The 13,784-nt window shown below is 36.7% G+C and overlaps 1 gene segment (V, D, J or C); it reads right to left on the reverse strand.

Moving 5' to 3' along the window:
• Positions 1-8,541: 8,541 nt before the first annotated feature.
• Positions 8,542-9,195, reverse strand: LOC127677174 (immunoglobulin kappa chain variable 12-41-like). The segment is given in 2 exon segments: positions 8,542-8,879; positions 9,003-9,195. Coding segments are annotated over 2 exon segments (372 nt in total).
• Positions 9,196-13,784: the final 4,589 nt, after the last annotated feature.

Here is a 13,784-nt window from a genome sequence, read left to right on the forward strand (position 1 = left end):
TCTTCCTATGGCTGCAAACATTTTCACCTCCATGGGTCGTTTTTCTAGCTCCTCCATTTGGGACCCTATGCTCAGGCTATTGGTTTGCTGTGAGCCATGGGTATTTTGATACTCCTTCTAAGTATATCCCCACTTTTTCTTCCTTCTTCTTGAGCTTTGTGTAGTCTATGAATTGTATCTTGGGTATTTAGTTAGACTCCAGTGAACCAAATAACATTACTAAAAATGGGTTACATAGCTAAAGAAAAAAAAAATTTAACTGAGAAATACTGAATGGCTGAGAAACGCCTAAAGAAATGTTCAACATCTTTAATCATCATGGAATTACAAGTCAAAACAACACTGAGATTCCACATCAACCAGTCAGAATGGCTAAGATCAAAAACTCAGGGGACAGCAGTCGCTGGAAAGGATGTAGAGAAAGAGGAGCATTCCTCCATTGCTGGTGGGATTGCAAGCTGGTAAAACCAATCTGGAAATCTGTTTGTCAGCTCTTCAGAAAATTGGACATAGTACTACACAAGGACCCATCTATACAACTCCTGGGCATATATCAGAAGATGGTCCAACATGTAATAAGGATACATACTCCACTATGTTCTTATCGGTCTTATTAAAAATAGGAAAAAGCTGCAAAGAACCCAGATGTCCCTCAAAAGAGGAGTGGATACAAAAAACGTGATACATTTACACAATGCAATATTACTCAGCTATTAAAAACAATGAATTCATGAAATTCTTAGGAAAATGGATGGAACTATAAAATATCATCCTGTGTGAGGTAACCTAGTCACAAAAGGACACACATGATATGTGTTCACTGATCAGTGGATATTAGCCTAGAAGCTTGGAATACCCATGACACAATTCATAGATCAAATGAAGCTCAAGAAGAAGGAAGAACAAAGTATGTATATTCTGGTCCTTCTTAGAAGCAGGAAAAAAATACTCACAGGAGGAGATACAGAGATAAAATTTGGAGCAGAGTCTGAGGGAAAGACCATCCAGAAACTGCCCCTCCTAGGGACTCATCACATATAGAGTTTCAAATCACAGACTCTATTGTGGATGCCTACAAGTTCTTGCTAACCAGAGCCTGATATAACTGTCACCTTGGAGGCTCTGCCAGTGCATGACAAATACAGAGGAGAACACTCTCAGCCAACCATTGAACTGACCACAGGGACCCCAATGGAGGAGCTAGAATAAAGACCTAAGGAGCTGAAGAAAACTGCAGTGCCATAGGAGAAACAACAATATGAACCCCTCAGTATCCCCAGAGCTCCCAGGGACTAAACCAGCAACCAAAGAATACACATAGAGGGATCCATGGCTCCAGATCCATATGCAGCAGAGGATGGCCTTGTTGGACATCAAAGGGAGGCAAGGCCCTTGGTTCTGAGAAGGATAGATGCCCCAGTGTAGGGAAATGCCAGAACAGAGAAGTGGGAGTAGATTGATGGATGAACAGCAGGAGGGAAGATAGTTTAAGGGATTTGGGGGGGGGGTAAGGGACCAGGAATGGGGACAAAATTTGAAATGTAAATGAAGAATATATCTAATAAAAATAATTAGAATTAAAAAAAAATTAGCAATTTGACCTTCCAATTTGGGACACTAAATTGCCATCCTGCATGGAAGAGTTCCTTACCTTTAGTTAAAACAAACACCAGACTACTTAAAATAATTATTTTAAATTAATTTATTTAACAAAATATATTATTAAAATGTATGCCAGGGAATTTTAGCTGCTGCTCATATTTGAAAATATTCAAACTTTCAAATAAACCATACTTTATCATTTTTTAGGATGTAACACTTCTAAAGGATGCCAAGCCAGTCAGAAATCTTGACCTAGTACATCTCTTTTCCTACTTGTGAAAAATAGTGTAAACTCTACTATTTCTTCTGATGACACCACTGACCTGGAAGATAGAACATGTAGCCAGAAAAGTTCTCCTGTCTACCTGTGAGTTCGGCTAAAGGACAACAGGACCAAATCCTGCCAGTCTGAAATTCCCTTAATTGCCTGTACAGAAGTCACATGTGACCTTAAGATAGGCCAGTTTCACTGAATGTTTTGTAAAATCATAGCCCTTCCATTTCATAACCACAGAGTATTCTGGATTGATCCTATCTCAAATAAATTATCTCCTCAGCAAAAGGATTTTTAATCCTAATGTAGAATATATATATTATTATCCATTTTAACATATATTTATCATGCTTCTGTACAAGCTACACAATTTAAAAATTTATTTGGATCATCCCCTTACCTTTTTAAAGGATGACAGCTTTCATGGCTTGGATATTAACTATAAAATATCTTAGAAGTTGTTAAAATAAATATTTTCCCTTCACCATTTGGTATTGGTAAGTTACATCCTACCCACCTTGCATTTAGTCACCAGTGTCTCATTTAGCCTAATTCTAAAGCTACAGCTTTACTAAATCTAGTAGACGGTGATTAATTGGACACTTATTTGTTCTTTGATGATGCTTGGTATTTTGTCATTTTGGCAAAATCAGTCTAACTGATGTCTTCAAAACACAGAAATGATCTCATCTGGAGAGTTTCCCTACTCTAGCTTGTTACCACAAAAGGTTCATGGGAGGTGTCCATTCTAGGTCCCATCAGGGGATTTGCTCATAGATTTCAAAAGTCCTTCAGTTTTGTGACCATATTGCCACAGCAACCTCATCTCTCACCACTGAAGCTACCTGAAAATTGCTGTGATATTTTTAAAGTGTCTAATTTTGGAGCAACTTCTAATGAAACATATGCAAGTGCATTCAGAAATTAAGGGACATTCAACTGGAGGAGTGTTATGATGTCATTTCTAACTTCATTTCAGAGATGAGACACTGAATGCAAACCATGAAATTGAGAAAGAACTATGGCCCTGTTAAAGAAAAAATTAAATTTGCATTTGTATTATAAAGTCACCAAGGGTGGAGTATACTCACCAACTAAACTCTTTTTGAATCTCTCTACAGGGGTACCCAATTTCTTAATAAAAAAAATAAAAATAAAAACAAATTTGAGGGTTTTCCACTTTAAAATACTGATGTTGGATCAGCAGAGATGGCTTAATGTTTAAGAGCAATTGTTACTCAGTCATGAGGACTGGAGGACTCATAGGCAGCACACAAAATCCTGTAACTTGGGTTTCAAGGGATCTGTGCGCTCTCCTGGCCTCCAAAGACAAGGGCCCCAATACAAGCACATACAGGCATGTATACACACATGCACACATGTGTATATATGCTCAAGCACAAACAAATAAGTCCTTAGAAGTATATGCATATGCTGAAATCTGAATTACTGTTTCTGTTAAATTAGTCCTAAAATTATGTTGAGAAACACAGGCTTGAGCTCTAACTAGTGTGTCAAAACTGCAGGAATTACAAAATTCCATCATTTACAAAGCAGCACTTTTAATTAATAGAAGTTGTGTTTCTCTGTAGCTTCTTTTCATGATGCCTTAGTTTTCATGCTACTGTCAGGGAAAACTTAACCTAGAAAGGGTACAAAAGGAAAATGGTCCTGGTAATACTTAGATAAGCTATAAACAACCTATGGAATCCATGGCTGGCTACACCACTGTGAGATATAGTCACTTGACCTATTCCATGGCAGTAAGGCAAAAATTTTTCACATATTGATTGTGAAAACAAAATGTATTTTCTAGGAAAACAATCTTGCCTGCTACTCCATCAGAGGATCTAGGCCCAGCACACACATGGTGACTGATAACCATCCTTAACTCACTAGTTTCAAGAGATCCAGGACTTTTGGAGAACCTCCACAGACACCAAGCATGTATAGGTGGTATACAAACATACATGTGAACAAAGTACTAACAAAAATAGCCACAACAAAAAATTTTAAATGAAAATAGTCTAGTCAAATCACGATATAAGTGATCACTAGCCAGAAGACATAGGTAATGTTAAATGAGTTACACCTGAGTGGAGGAAAAAATCAGTTTATAAATGATAGAAGGACACACAAAGGCATTTCTAAAAATTCATGCATATTAAATATAGAAATGATGTTAAGAAAAAGCTAAATCAATATTGTCTGTGGCATTTGAGGTAACATGGAGCATTAAACAAAAAGTGTGCTCAATAAATAAGTAAAATGTCAGACAACCAGGAGACAGTGGATCTGAAAATCATGAATTTTTCAAACTACATAGCTATTATATATAAGGAGCAAAAGTAAATGTGTAATAATAATATCAGGGCAGAATTTATATGAAACCATAATTGCACACATGCAAGGACTATGCAAGCATAATGAAGCATGGCATTCCTCAGATATTTTTCAGGGGTTACATTAAGCTCTGGCTTGTCCCTGGGTTTTTCAGCTATAATCGCTGCTTTCAGGATCCCTGTATAAATGTTGAGAGAAGAAATTACACAAGATGCCGATCTATGAGTCTCCTGTATACAGATTTGACTTCAAAACAAAAACCATGGAGATAACACCAGAATAAAGCTTTTGTGTGGCTGCTGTAAAGAATACTATGGACATTTCAGATAAAATGGTTTAATTCCTTTGCATTATCATTCAGTGGTACCTATGCTTGCTCACATGTGTGTAATTAACATTTTTTCTCTAAGAAACTTGGAAAATAATAATTTTATTAACACCATGATCACTTTAAGGAAACCGTTACTAAATGTTATGAAATGCCCCATAATTCCTATTGCTTTCTGTATGAAATAATCCATTTAAATAAGAGCACAAGTTTTCTCAGATTGTGTGAGTTAGACAATTTTTTGAACCAAACTAAGCCTTTGAGACTTAAATTTCATTTGCTTCAAGAAAAAAATGTGGCTTTCAGGTTCAAAAGAAAAATTCTAAGAAACCATATTTGGAAGGCTCATTGAGGGGTCTTGAATAGCTCTCAGAAAACATCATTGTAATGAGCTAAGTATAAACTAATTAGAAACATACACATTATTTCTCCCTAGTTATCCACATGGGTTTCAAAATTGGAGAAATAATATTTGACAAAACATGTTTGGAGTATTCATGATCTGAAAGCATAAGAAAGAGTTCAAGATGTTTGTAGAACAAATAAATAAATAAATAAATAAATAAATAAATAAATAAATAGAAATAAATAAAAGAAAGAAAGGAAGGAAGGAAGGAAGGAAGGAAGGAAGGAAGGAAGGAAGGAAGGAAGGAAGGAAGGAAGAAATTCCAAACTTTAAGGCAGTTATTTGGAACCTAAAAGAGTTTATTCAGAGAGAAAAAGAATGTTTGTTCTTATTTGTAATTTGTTTATCAAAAATTACATGTTCAATATATTCATTTCATCTTGTTCACTCTCAGCTATCTCTCTGTCTCTGTGTCTCCTACTTATAGAAGAAGATTAAATTATTATCTACTACATCAGGTCACTTCCTGACTGACTGCTACCATGCTTCTCACCTTGTTAGTCCTGGACTAATTCTCAGGAATGGAGAGCTTCATAATTAATTCTATTTTTTTTTTGATATATTGCCTTGGCTATGATGCCATATCACAGCAATAGAAAAGTAAGCCATTAAATATCTGATAATTAAGGTATGACACAGAGAAATTAGTCATAAAGGAAGAAACTGGATGGGGTAACATGAATCTCAGAGGAAAAAAATAGAATAGATGTTATCTGTGACCCTTACATTATCTCTATAGCCAGAAGCTTCCTAAGCTATAGCAACCAGCTGGCTCATATCATGAATGGCAAAAATATTATTTGTAGGACAATATTCATGCCAGATCCTTTCTACACCTGTTAAAATAGTACAGGTAAACTATCACTAAAACTCATTTTCTTTGACCTCCTTATATTGTCTAATTTCCCGAGACCCCAGAAAACCAAATAACCCTATTAAAAATGGGGTACAGAAAATGGAAAAATCTGCCATGCTCATGGATCAGCAGGATTAATATAGTTAAAATGGCCATCTTGCCAAAAGCAATCTACAGATTCAATGCAATCCCCATCAAAATCCCAACTCAGTTCTTCACAGAGTTAGAAAAAGCAATTCTCAAATTCATCTGGAATAACAAAAAACCCAAGATAGCTAAAACTATTCTCAACAACAAAAGAAATTCTGGGGGAATCAGTATCCCTGACTTCAAGCAATACTACAGAGCAATAGTATTATAAACAGCATGGTATTGGCACAGTGACAGACAAGTGGACCAATGGAATAGAATTGAAGATCCAGAAATGAACCCACAAACGTACGGTCACTTGATCTTTGACAAAGCAGCCAAAAATATCCAGTGGAAAAAAGATAGCCTTTTCAACAAATGGTGCTGGTTCAATTGGATGTCAGCATGCAGAAGAATGCGAATTGATCCATTCTTATCCCCATGTACTAAACTTCACTCCAAGTGGATCAAGGACCTCCATGTAAAACCAGACACACTGAAACTAATAGAAAAGAAACTGGGGAAGACCCTTGAGGTCAAGGGCACGGGGGAAAAGTTCCTGAACAGATCACCAATAGCTGATGCTCTAAGATCAAGAACTGACAAATGGGACCTCATAAAATTACAGTTTCTATAAGGCAAAGGACACTGTTAAAAGGACAAAATGGCCACCATCAAATTGGGAAAGGATATTCACCAACCCCACATCTGATAGAGGGCTAATATCCAATATATACAAAGAACTCAAGAAGTTAGACCCCAGGGAATCAAATAACCCTATTAAAAATGGGGTACAGATCTAAACAAAGAATTTTCACCTGAAGAAATTCGGATGGCCAAGAGGTACCTTAAGAAGTGCTCAGCATCATTAGTCATTAGGGAAATGCAAATCAAAACAACCCTGAGATTTCACCTTACATCAGTCAGAATGGCTAAGATTAAAAATTTAGGAGACAGCAGGTGTTGGTGAGGATGTGCAGAAAGAGGAACACTCCTCCACTGCTGGTGGGGTTGCAAACTGGTACAACCACTTTGGAAATCAGTCTGGCGGTTCCTCAGAAAACTGGGCACATCACTTCCGAAAGATCCTGCTATACCACTCCTGAGCATATACCCAGAGGATTCCCCAGCATGTAATAATGATATATGCTCCACTATGTTCATAGTAGCCCTATTTATAATAGCCAGAAGCTGGAAAGAACCCAGGTATCCCTCAATAGAAGAATGGATGCAAAAATGTGGTATATATACACAATGGAGTACTATTCATCCATTAGAAACAATGAATTCATGAAATTCTTAGGCAAATGGATTGTGCTAGAGAACATCATACTAAGTGAGGTAACCCAGTCTGAAAAGATCAATCATGGTATGCACTCACTAATAAGTGGATATTAGCCTGGAAAACTGGAATACCCAAAACATAACTCACACATCAAATGAGGTACAAGAAGAACGTAGGAGTGGCCCCTTGTTCTGGAAAGACTGAGTGTAGTAGTATAAGGCAAAACCAGAACAGGGAAGTGGGAAGGGGTGGGTGAGAGAACAGGGGGAGGAAATGGGGCTTATGTGACTTTCGGGGAGTGGGGGACCAGAAAAGGGGAATTCATTTGACATGTAAATAAAAAATATATCGAATAAAATTTTAAAAAAAGAAAAAAAGAAGAAACTCAGAAGGTAAAGTTTGAAAAAGAACTCATCTTCTGATAAGAAATTATATATAGCTTAGTTGAGTTTCTATGTAACTACACTTCATTGTGTACAAGAGATTGTATTACATCCATAAAGATTTATTCCCAAACACTAATATGCTTAAATTTGTTGGGAAAACAATGAGTGAGATCAAGTAACTCAGTCTAATCCAGGATGCAGAGGTGAATTTACTAATGGCTTCTTTGCAGTTTGCTTACCTTCTTTGACACTGACAGTAATTCCTTTACTCACAATCAACAAGAGTGGCTTAAAAATAATCTTTGAATTGTAACTCTCAACAGCTAGACATCAAGTGGATGTTTTGACTTGAATCCATATCCACTTGTAAAACAGCTAATGTTCATAGCAATTAATTTCTCCAGATTTCTTTCTCAGTACATAAATTGTATAAGTAGATAAATTTTAAACTTGCCAGAATAGCACAACTCTCTCTCTCTCTCTCTCTCTCTCTCTCTCTCTCTCTCTCTCTCTCTCTCTCTCTCTCTCTCTCTCTCTCTCTCTCTCTCCTTCCCTCTCCCCTCCCTCCATCCCTCTCTCTCTCTCTCTCGTGTGTGTGTGTGTGTGTGTGTGTGTGTGTTGTGTGTATTTGTGTGTGTGTGTGTTGGTTAGTAACCCTGTTGAATGATTCCCAGCTATTACCAATTTTCTCCTACAAATACAGGTATTTTAATTGTTTGTTCCACTTTTTAATGAGTCATATAAGCCATTCCATTCTTTTGATATTAGGTCTGGGGAAAAGAACTGTTATTTGGAACATATAAAAGCTTCTCTGATTCCTATAGAAAAACATAACACTGACTTTTAAGCCCTAACAAAGAGAAACACTTGTAGTAGCTGGGCAGCTGAAGACATCATAAAGAGCATTTGGGGCAGCCTGTGTTCTCACTTCTGCTTCCCTGAGTGGTTTATGTCATGGCTTGAATCACTGTGGGAGGAATACCAAAATAATGTTGACAGTAATAGCTTGCAACATCATCAGGCTGCAGGCTGTTGATCTTGAGAGAATACTGTGTGCCAGATCCACTGCCACTGAACCTCGATGGGACCCCACCTGCCAAGCTGTTTGCATTATAGATCAGGAGCTGAGGAGATTTCCCAGGTTTTTGCTGATACCATGCTAAATTACCATAAATGCTCCCACTTGCTTGACATGTGATGGTGACACTTTCTCCCACAGATGCAGACAGGGAGGATGGAGACTGTGTCATTTGGATGTCACATTTGGCACCTACAATTAGAAAATTGAAAATGAATCCCCACATGATTAATTCTGATGCAAGAGGATTTTCAGTGACACCAAGCAGCATGGACTACAGGAAGCTAAATAAATTTCCAATGCTTTCTTCCTTACCTATAAGCCACAGTAGCAGCCACCCCAGGAGGTGAGTGGGAACAATCATGTCTATGTGTGATCAGTGAGAGGCTGACTCCAGCACAGTGTGTGACCTGACTATGAAAAAGTCCTCATGTAAGTTTACTGTGCTTTGGGTACATGCAAATCAGCTGGTTTTAGGCACAGCTGCAGGAAACATCAGGTGAGTAGCTCATTACAGACCTGTGGTTGTCTATATCTCCAATTGAGATGCAGTACAGGTTTATTTATGGGGAATGTGATTCTCTTTGAACAACAAACAACAGCAATAGTCTATAAATTACAACTTACTTTGATTTCTATCATGTTCTCTTTAGAATTTCCTTATGATGCTTTCCTTGATGTTGGGGTGTTTCAGATATCATACTGCTCTAGGCAGTACATAACTCTTTCAATTGTCCTTTCAAAATTAGGTGAAGATATCATTGTGGTCATAGAGATTCTTCTATTCTCTTTCTTTCCCTATGTTTTTGAGATTGAATTTTCATTACAAAATTTTCCCTTATCTTTCCTTACACACACACACGTGTGTACACACATGCACATACACACATGCATGTACACACACACACACATACATACACACAATAATAACTATATCACATAAACTCTATATAACATTAATTCTATGAAGGTTTTCAAGGCTGATCTTTTCAACCTGGACAATCCATTGGAATGTTCTTCTCTAAGGAGAAGCACCACTTCTGCTGACAGTTTTACCTGCTAGTAAAGTACTTTTTTGTAGATGTGAGGCCTCATGTGCTGTTGCCCATTCTGTTTGTCATGTCCATTTGTGTCCTTCTTGTTCAATTCACATTTGAATAGTCTTGTTAGCAACACTTTAAATGTACACCTTATGTTATTAGAAAAAGAAACAATCTCACAACAAAATTCCTGATCCTCTGAGTCCATCAGTTTTTCCACTTTCTTTTCCTCAATGTTTTCTGAGCTTTGTGTACAAAAGCTTTCTGTAGCTGAACTACAACTCGCCTTGTAGCTTCTTGTTTACAGTAATTTCCTGAGCAGTAATAGAATACTACAGGAAGGTGTGGTTTGTAAGTGAAGAAAAAGTCTCACATAAATAACCAACTCCTTCCATCAAGCCTGAAAATATCACGGTTGTTCCTAGATTTATCTAAGATTATGTCTATATCAAATATTCCTCTGAGTCTTATGATTATGTTAACTGACTTTTTCCACCTTCTAAAACAAGTTGTTTTATTCAAGTTCTAGGAGTATTCTCTGAAATAATTACTAAAGTTCTTAAATTTAAAATGGATCCCAAATTTTCATATACTCTGGATACCATATCCTTTCTAAATATATATATATATATATATATATATATATATATATATATATATATATATATATATATATATATATATATATATATATGTCTCATAAGCCCAGCCCTCTTCCCTCCGCCCATTCCCCAATCAAACCCCTCCAATTTCTCTGTCCTGGTAATCACCTACATTGCTGCATCAAGCCTTTCCAGGACCAGTGTCTTCTCCTTCCTTCTTTTTGAGAATCATTTAATATGTGAATTGTGTCTTGGATATTCAGAACTTCTGAGCTAATATCCACTTATCAGTGACTGCATTCCATGTGTTTCTTTTGTGATTGGGTTACCTCACTTAGGATGATATTTTCCAGTTCCAAACATTTGCATAAGAATTTCATGAATTCATTCTTTTTAATTGCTGAGTGGTATTCCATTGTGTAAATATAACACATTTTCTGTATCCATTCCTTCATTGAGGGATATCTGGGTTCTTTCCAGCTTCTGGCTATTATAAATAAGGCTGCTATGAATATAGTGGAGCATGTGTTCTTATTGCATGCTGGGGAATACTCTGAGTATATACCCAGGAGTAATATAACAGGGTCCTCCAGAAGTGTCATGCCCATTTTTCTGAGGAACCACCAGACTGATTCCAGATTGGTTGTACCAGCTTGCAATCCCACCAGCAGTGGAGGAGTGTTCTTCTTTCTCCACATCCTAGCCAATACCTGCTATCTCCTGAGTTTTTAATCTTAAGCCATTCTGACTGGTGTGAGGGGAAATCTCAGGTTTTTTTTTTTTTTTTGTGTGTGTGTGTGTGTGTGTGTGTGTGTGTGTTTCCCTAATGACTAATGATGGTGAACATTTCTTTTTATTTTATTTTATTTTATTTTTATATTTTTATTTTCTATATTCTTTGTTTACATTCCAAATGATTTCCCCTTTCCCAGATCCCCCCCTCTCCATCTGTCCCATAAACCTTCTTCTCTCCACATTTCTTAAGGTGCTTCTCCGCAACATGAAATTCTTCAGGTGAAAATTCTTTGTTTACATGTATGTTAGTCTAAGTTTAGGTCAGAAGGACTACATTCAGATGCTGTGTCGTGAAGAAAACTTGTTAAGAATTCAAAGAAATATACATGAGAATTTATAGTAGAATCCTGAATTAATATGTGCTTACATGAAAGGTTGAATGGGAAAAGTTTTACATGTGCAGAGAAGCATTTTATTGAAAAAAGAGATATTGTATGGTGAGACTGACACCCACTCATGGCCTGAAGATGATGATGTACAAAGAAGAGATATCAGAAAGAAGATATAGGTGGATAGGTTAAGCAACTGATTGATCTGAAAAGATTAATGTGGAGGGTGACTCTGAAGTATGTGTTCAGAGATTGTCCATTCAGGGATATAGCAAAGGTGTATTTATGTGCAACAGAAATAAAAAAGTTTGCAACTAGCAATAATAATATCTTTTAATATGAATATATTTCATATAGTAATGCCATATATTCATGTTTGATTTAGCAATAAAATCATACAGGTAAAAACAGTCCAAAGGTAATTTATTTTTTAATTTCATCAAAGTGTGGCAGACTGACACACATGGTAATAACTTTGGCTTGATTTGTTCTCTATATAGATGCAGAAGTAAATTCTTTGCTACCCAAGTCCCAGGTCAGGAATGCTGCTCACGGTCTACAGTATCTGCTTGTGCTATACCTGCCCCACACCTGAGGAACTCAACAGAGAATACTGTCTCCTCTCTTAGAACCTGAAATGTTTGACTTCATTTGCCACAAACACATCTGATTTGTGGGTGGATTGATATAGTGCCTGGATTCTTTCAGGTAGCTACCTCTACATTCACTCTCATCATGAGACTGAATTCTCAGAACATCCTAGAGTTTTTGTTAAATAATAGACATGATAAAATGGATAGAACTTGGTAAGTCTCTCAGCATTCTAAATCAGTCCTTAGAAAATCTTCTGAAAGCATATTTTCCATCATATTTCATTGTCTCTGAGCAAAAACCACTATTGTTCATCAATGATCTAACACTTGAACTTCTGAATAATTTTTCATGGCATTCAAAATTTCCCTAGAAATATGTAAAACAGTGGGATTACTCAGAGGAAAAATGCTTAACCTATAATAAGGCTTGCCTAATTTTAATACTATTGGAATGATGCCTGGATCATGATCTAAGTTTGATGACTAGAAAACAAAGGATAAGGTGCTACTTGTTTAGTGTGGAGGAAACTGACAAAAGATGCAGAGGTCTGAAGGTCACAGTCACATTGGTTCATAGCCAATTTCTTCATGCACATAAGTATAGTAGTGAAATAATATACTATATCAAAGAAGCTGCATAGAGTCTTCCAAAACAGAATATATGAATCAATGAAATTCATTTGCATATGTTTATATCATTAGAAATATGCCACATTTCAATCATTTTTAACTGTCTATCATGATTCTTGAAATCAAGCTGGAGATATGTCATGTGAGCTGAATTTTGTGAAGTTTTTTTGTTAATTAGATATATTATTTATTTACATTTCAAATAAGTTCCCCTTTCCTGGTTCCCACCCTGAAACTCTCATAAGCTCTCTTCCCTCCCCTTGTTCTCCAATCAAACCCCTCCCTCTTCCCTGTCCTTGTATCCCCATACACCTCTGCATTGAGCCTTTCCAGGACTAGGGGCCACTCCTTCCTTCTATTTGGACATCATTCGATATGTGAATTGAGTATTGGGAATTCTGAGCTTCTGGGCTAATATCCACTTCTCAGTGAACACATACCATGTGTGTTCTTTTGTGATTGGGTTACTTCACTTAGGATGATATTTTCCAGTACTACCCATTTGCTTAAGAATTTAATGAATTTCTTGTTTTAATAGCTGAGTAGTATTCCATAGTGTAAATATACCAAATTTAGAACTTAATGAAAATGAAGAAACAGCATACCCAAACCTATGGGAATCAATGAAGGCCATGCTAAGAGGAAAACTCATACCTTTGAGAGTGCCTCAATAAAGAAATTCTAGAAAGCTTACACTAGCAGCTTAACAGAACATCTATAGGACCCTGTTATACCTCTCCTGAGCATATACCCAGAGGATTCCCCATCATGCAATAAGGACACATACTTCACTATGTTTATAGCAGCCTTATTTATAATAGCCAGAAGCAGGTAAGAACCCAGATGTCCCTCAATGGAAGAATGGATGCAGAAAATGTGGTATATTTACGCCTTATTCTATACCTCCTCACCAGCATCTGCTATCACATGAGGTTTTGATTTTATCCATTCTGACTGGTATGTGGTAGAATCTCACAGTTGTTTTGATTTGCATGTGCCTGATGACTAAGGATGTTGAACATTTCTTTAGGTGCTTCTCTGGTCATTTTTTATTTTTAATAAATTAGTTTCAAGGATAGGAAGATATCTCTATATAGTATCTGACATG

The sequence above is a fragment of the Apodemus sylvaticus genome, chromosome 2, assembly GCF_947179515.1.
Source record: "Apodemus sylvaticus chromosome 2, mApoSyl1.1, whole genome shotgun sequence".
Classification (NCBI taxonomy): Eukaryota; Metazoa; Chordata; class Mammalia; order Rodentia; family Muridae; genus Apodemus; species Apodemus sylvaticus.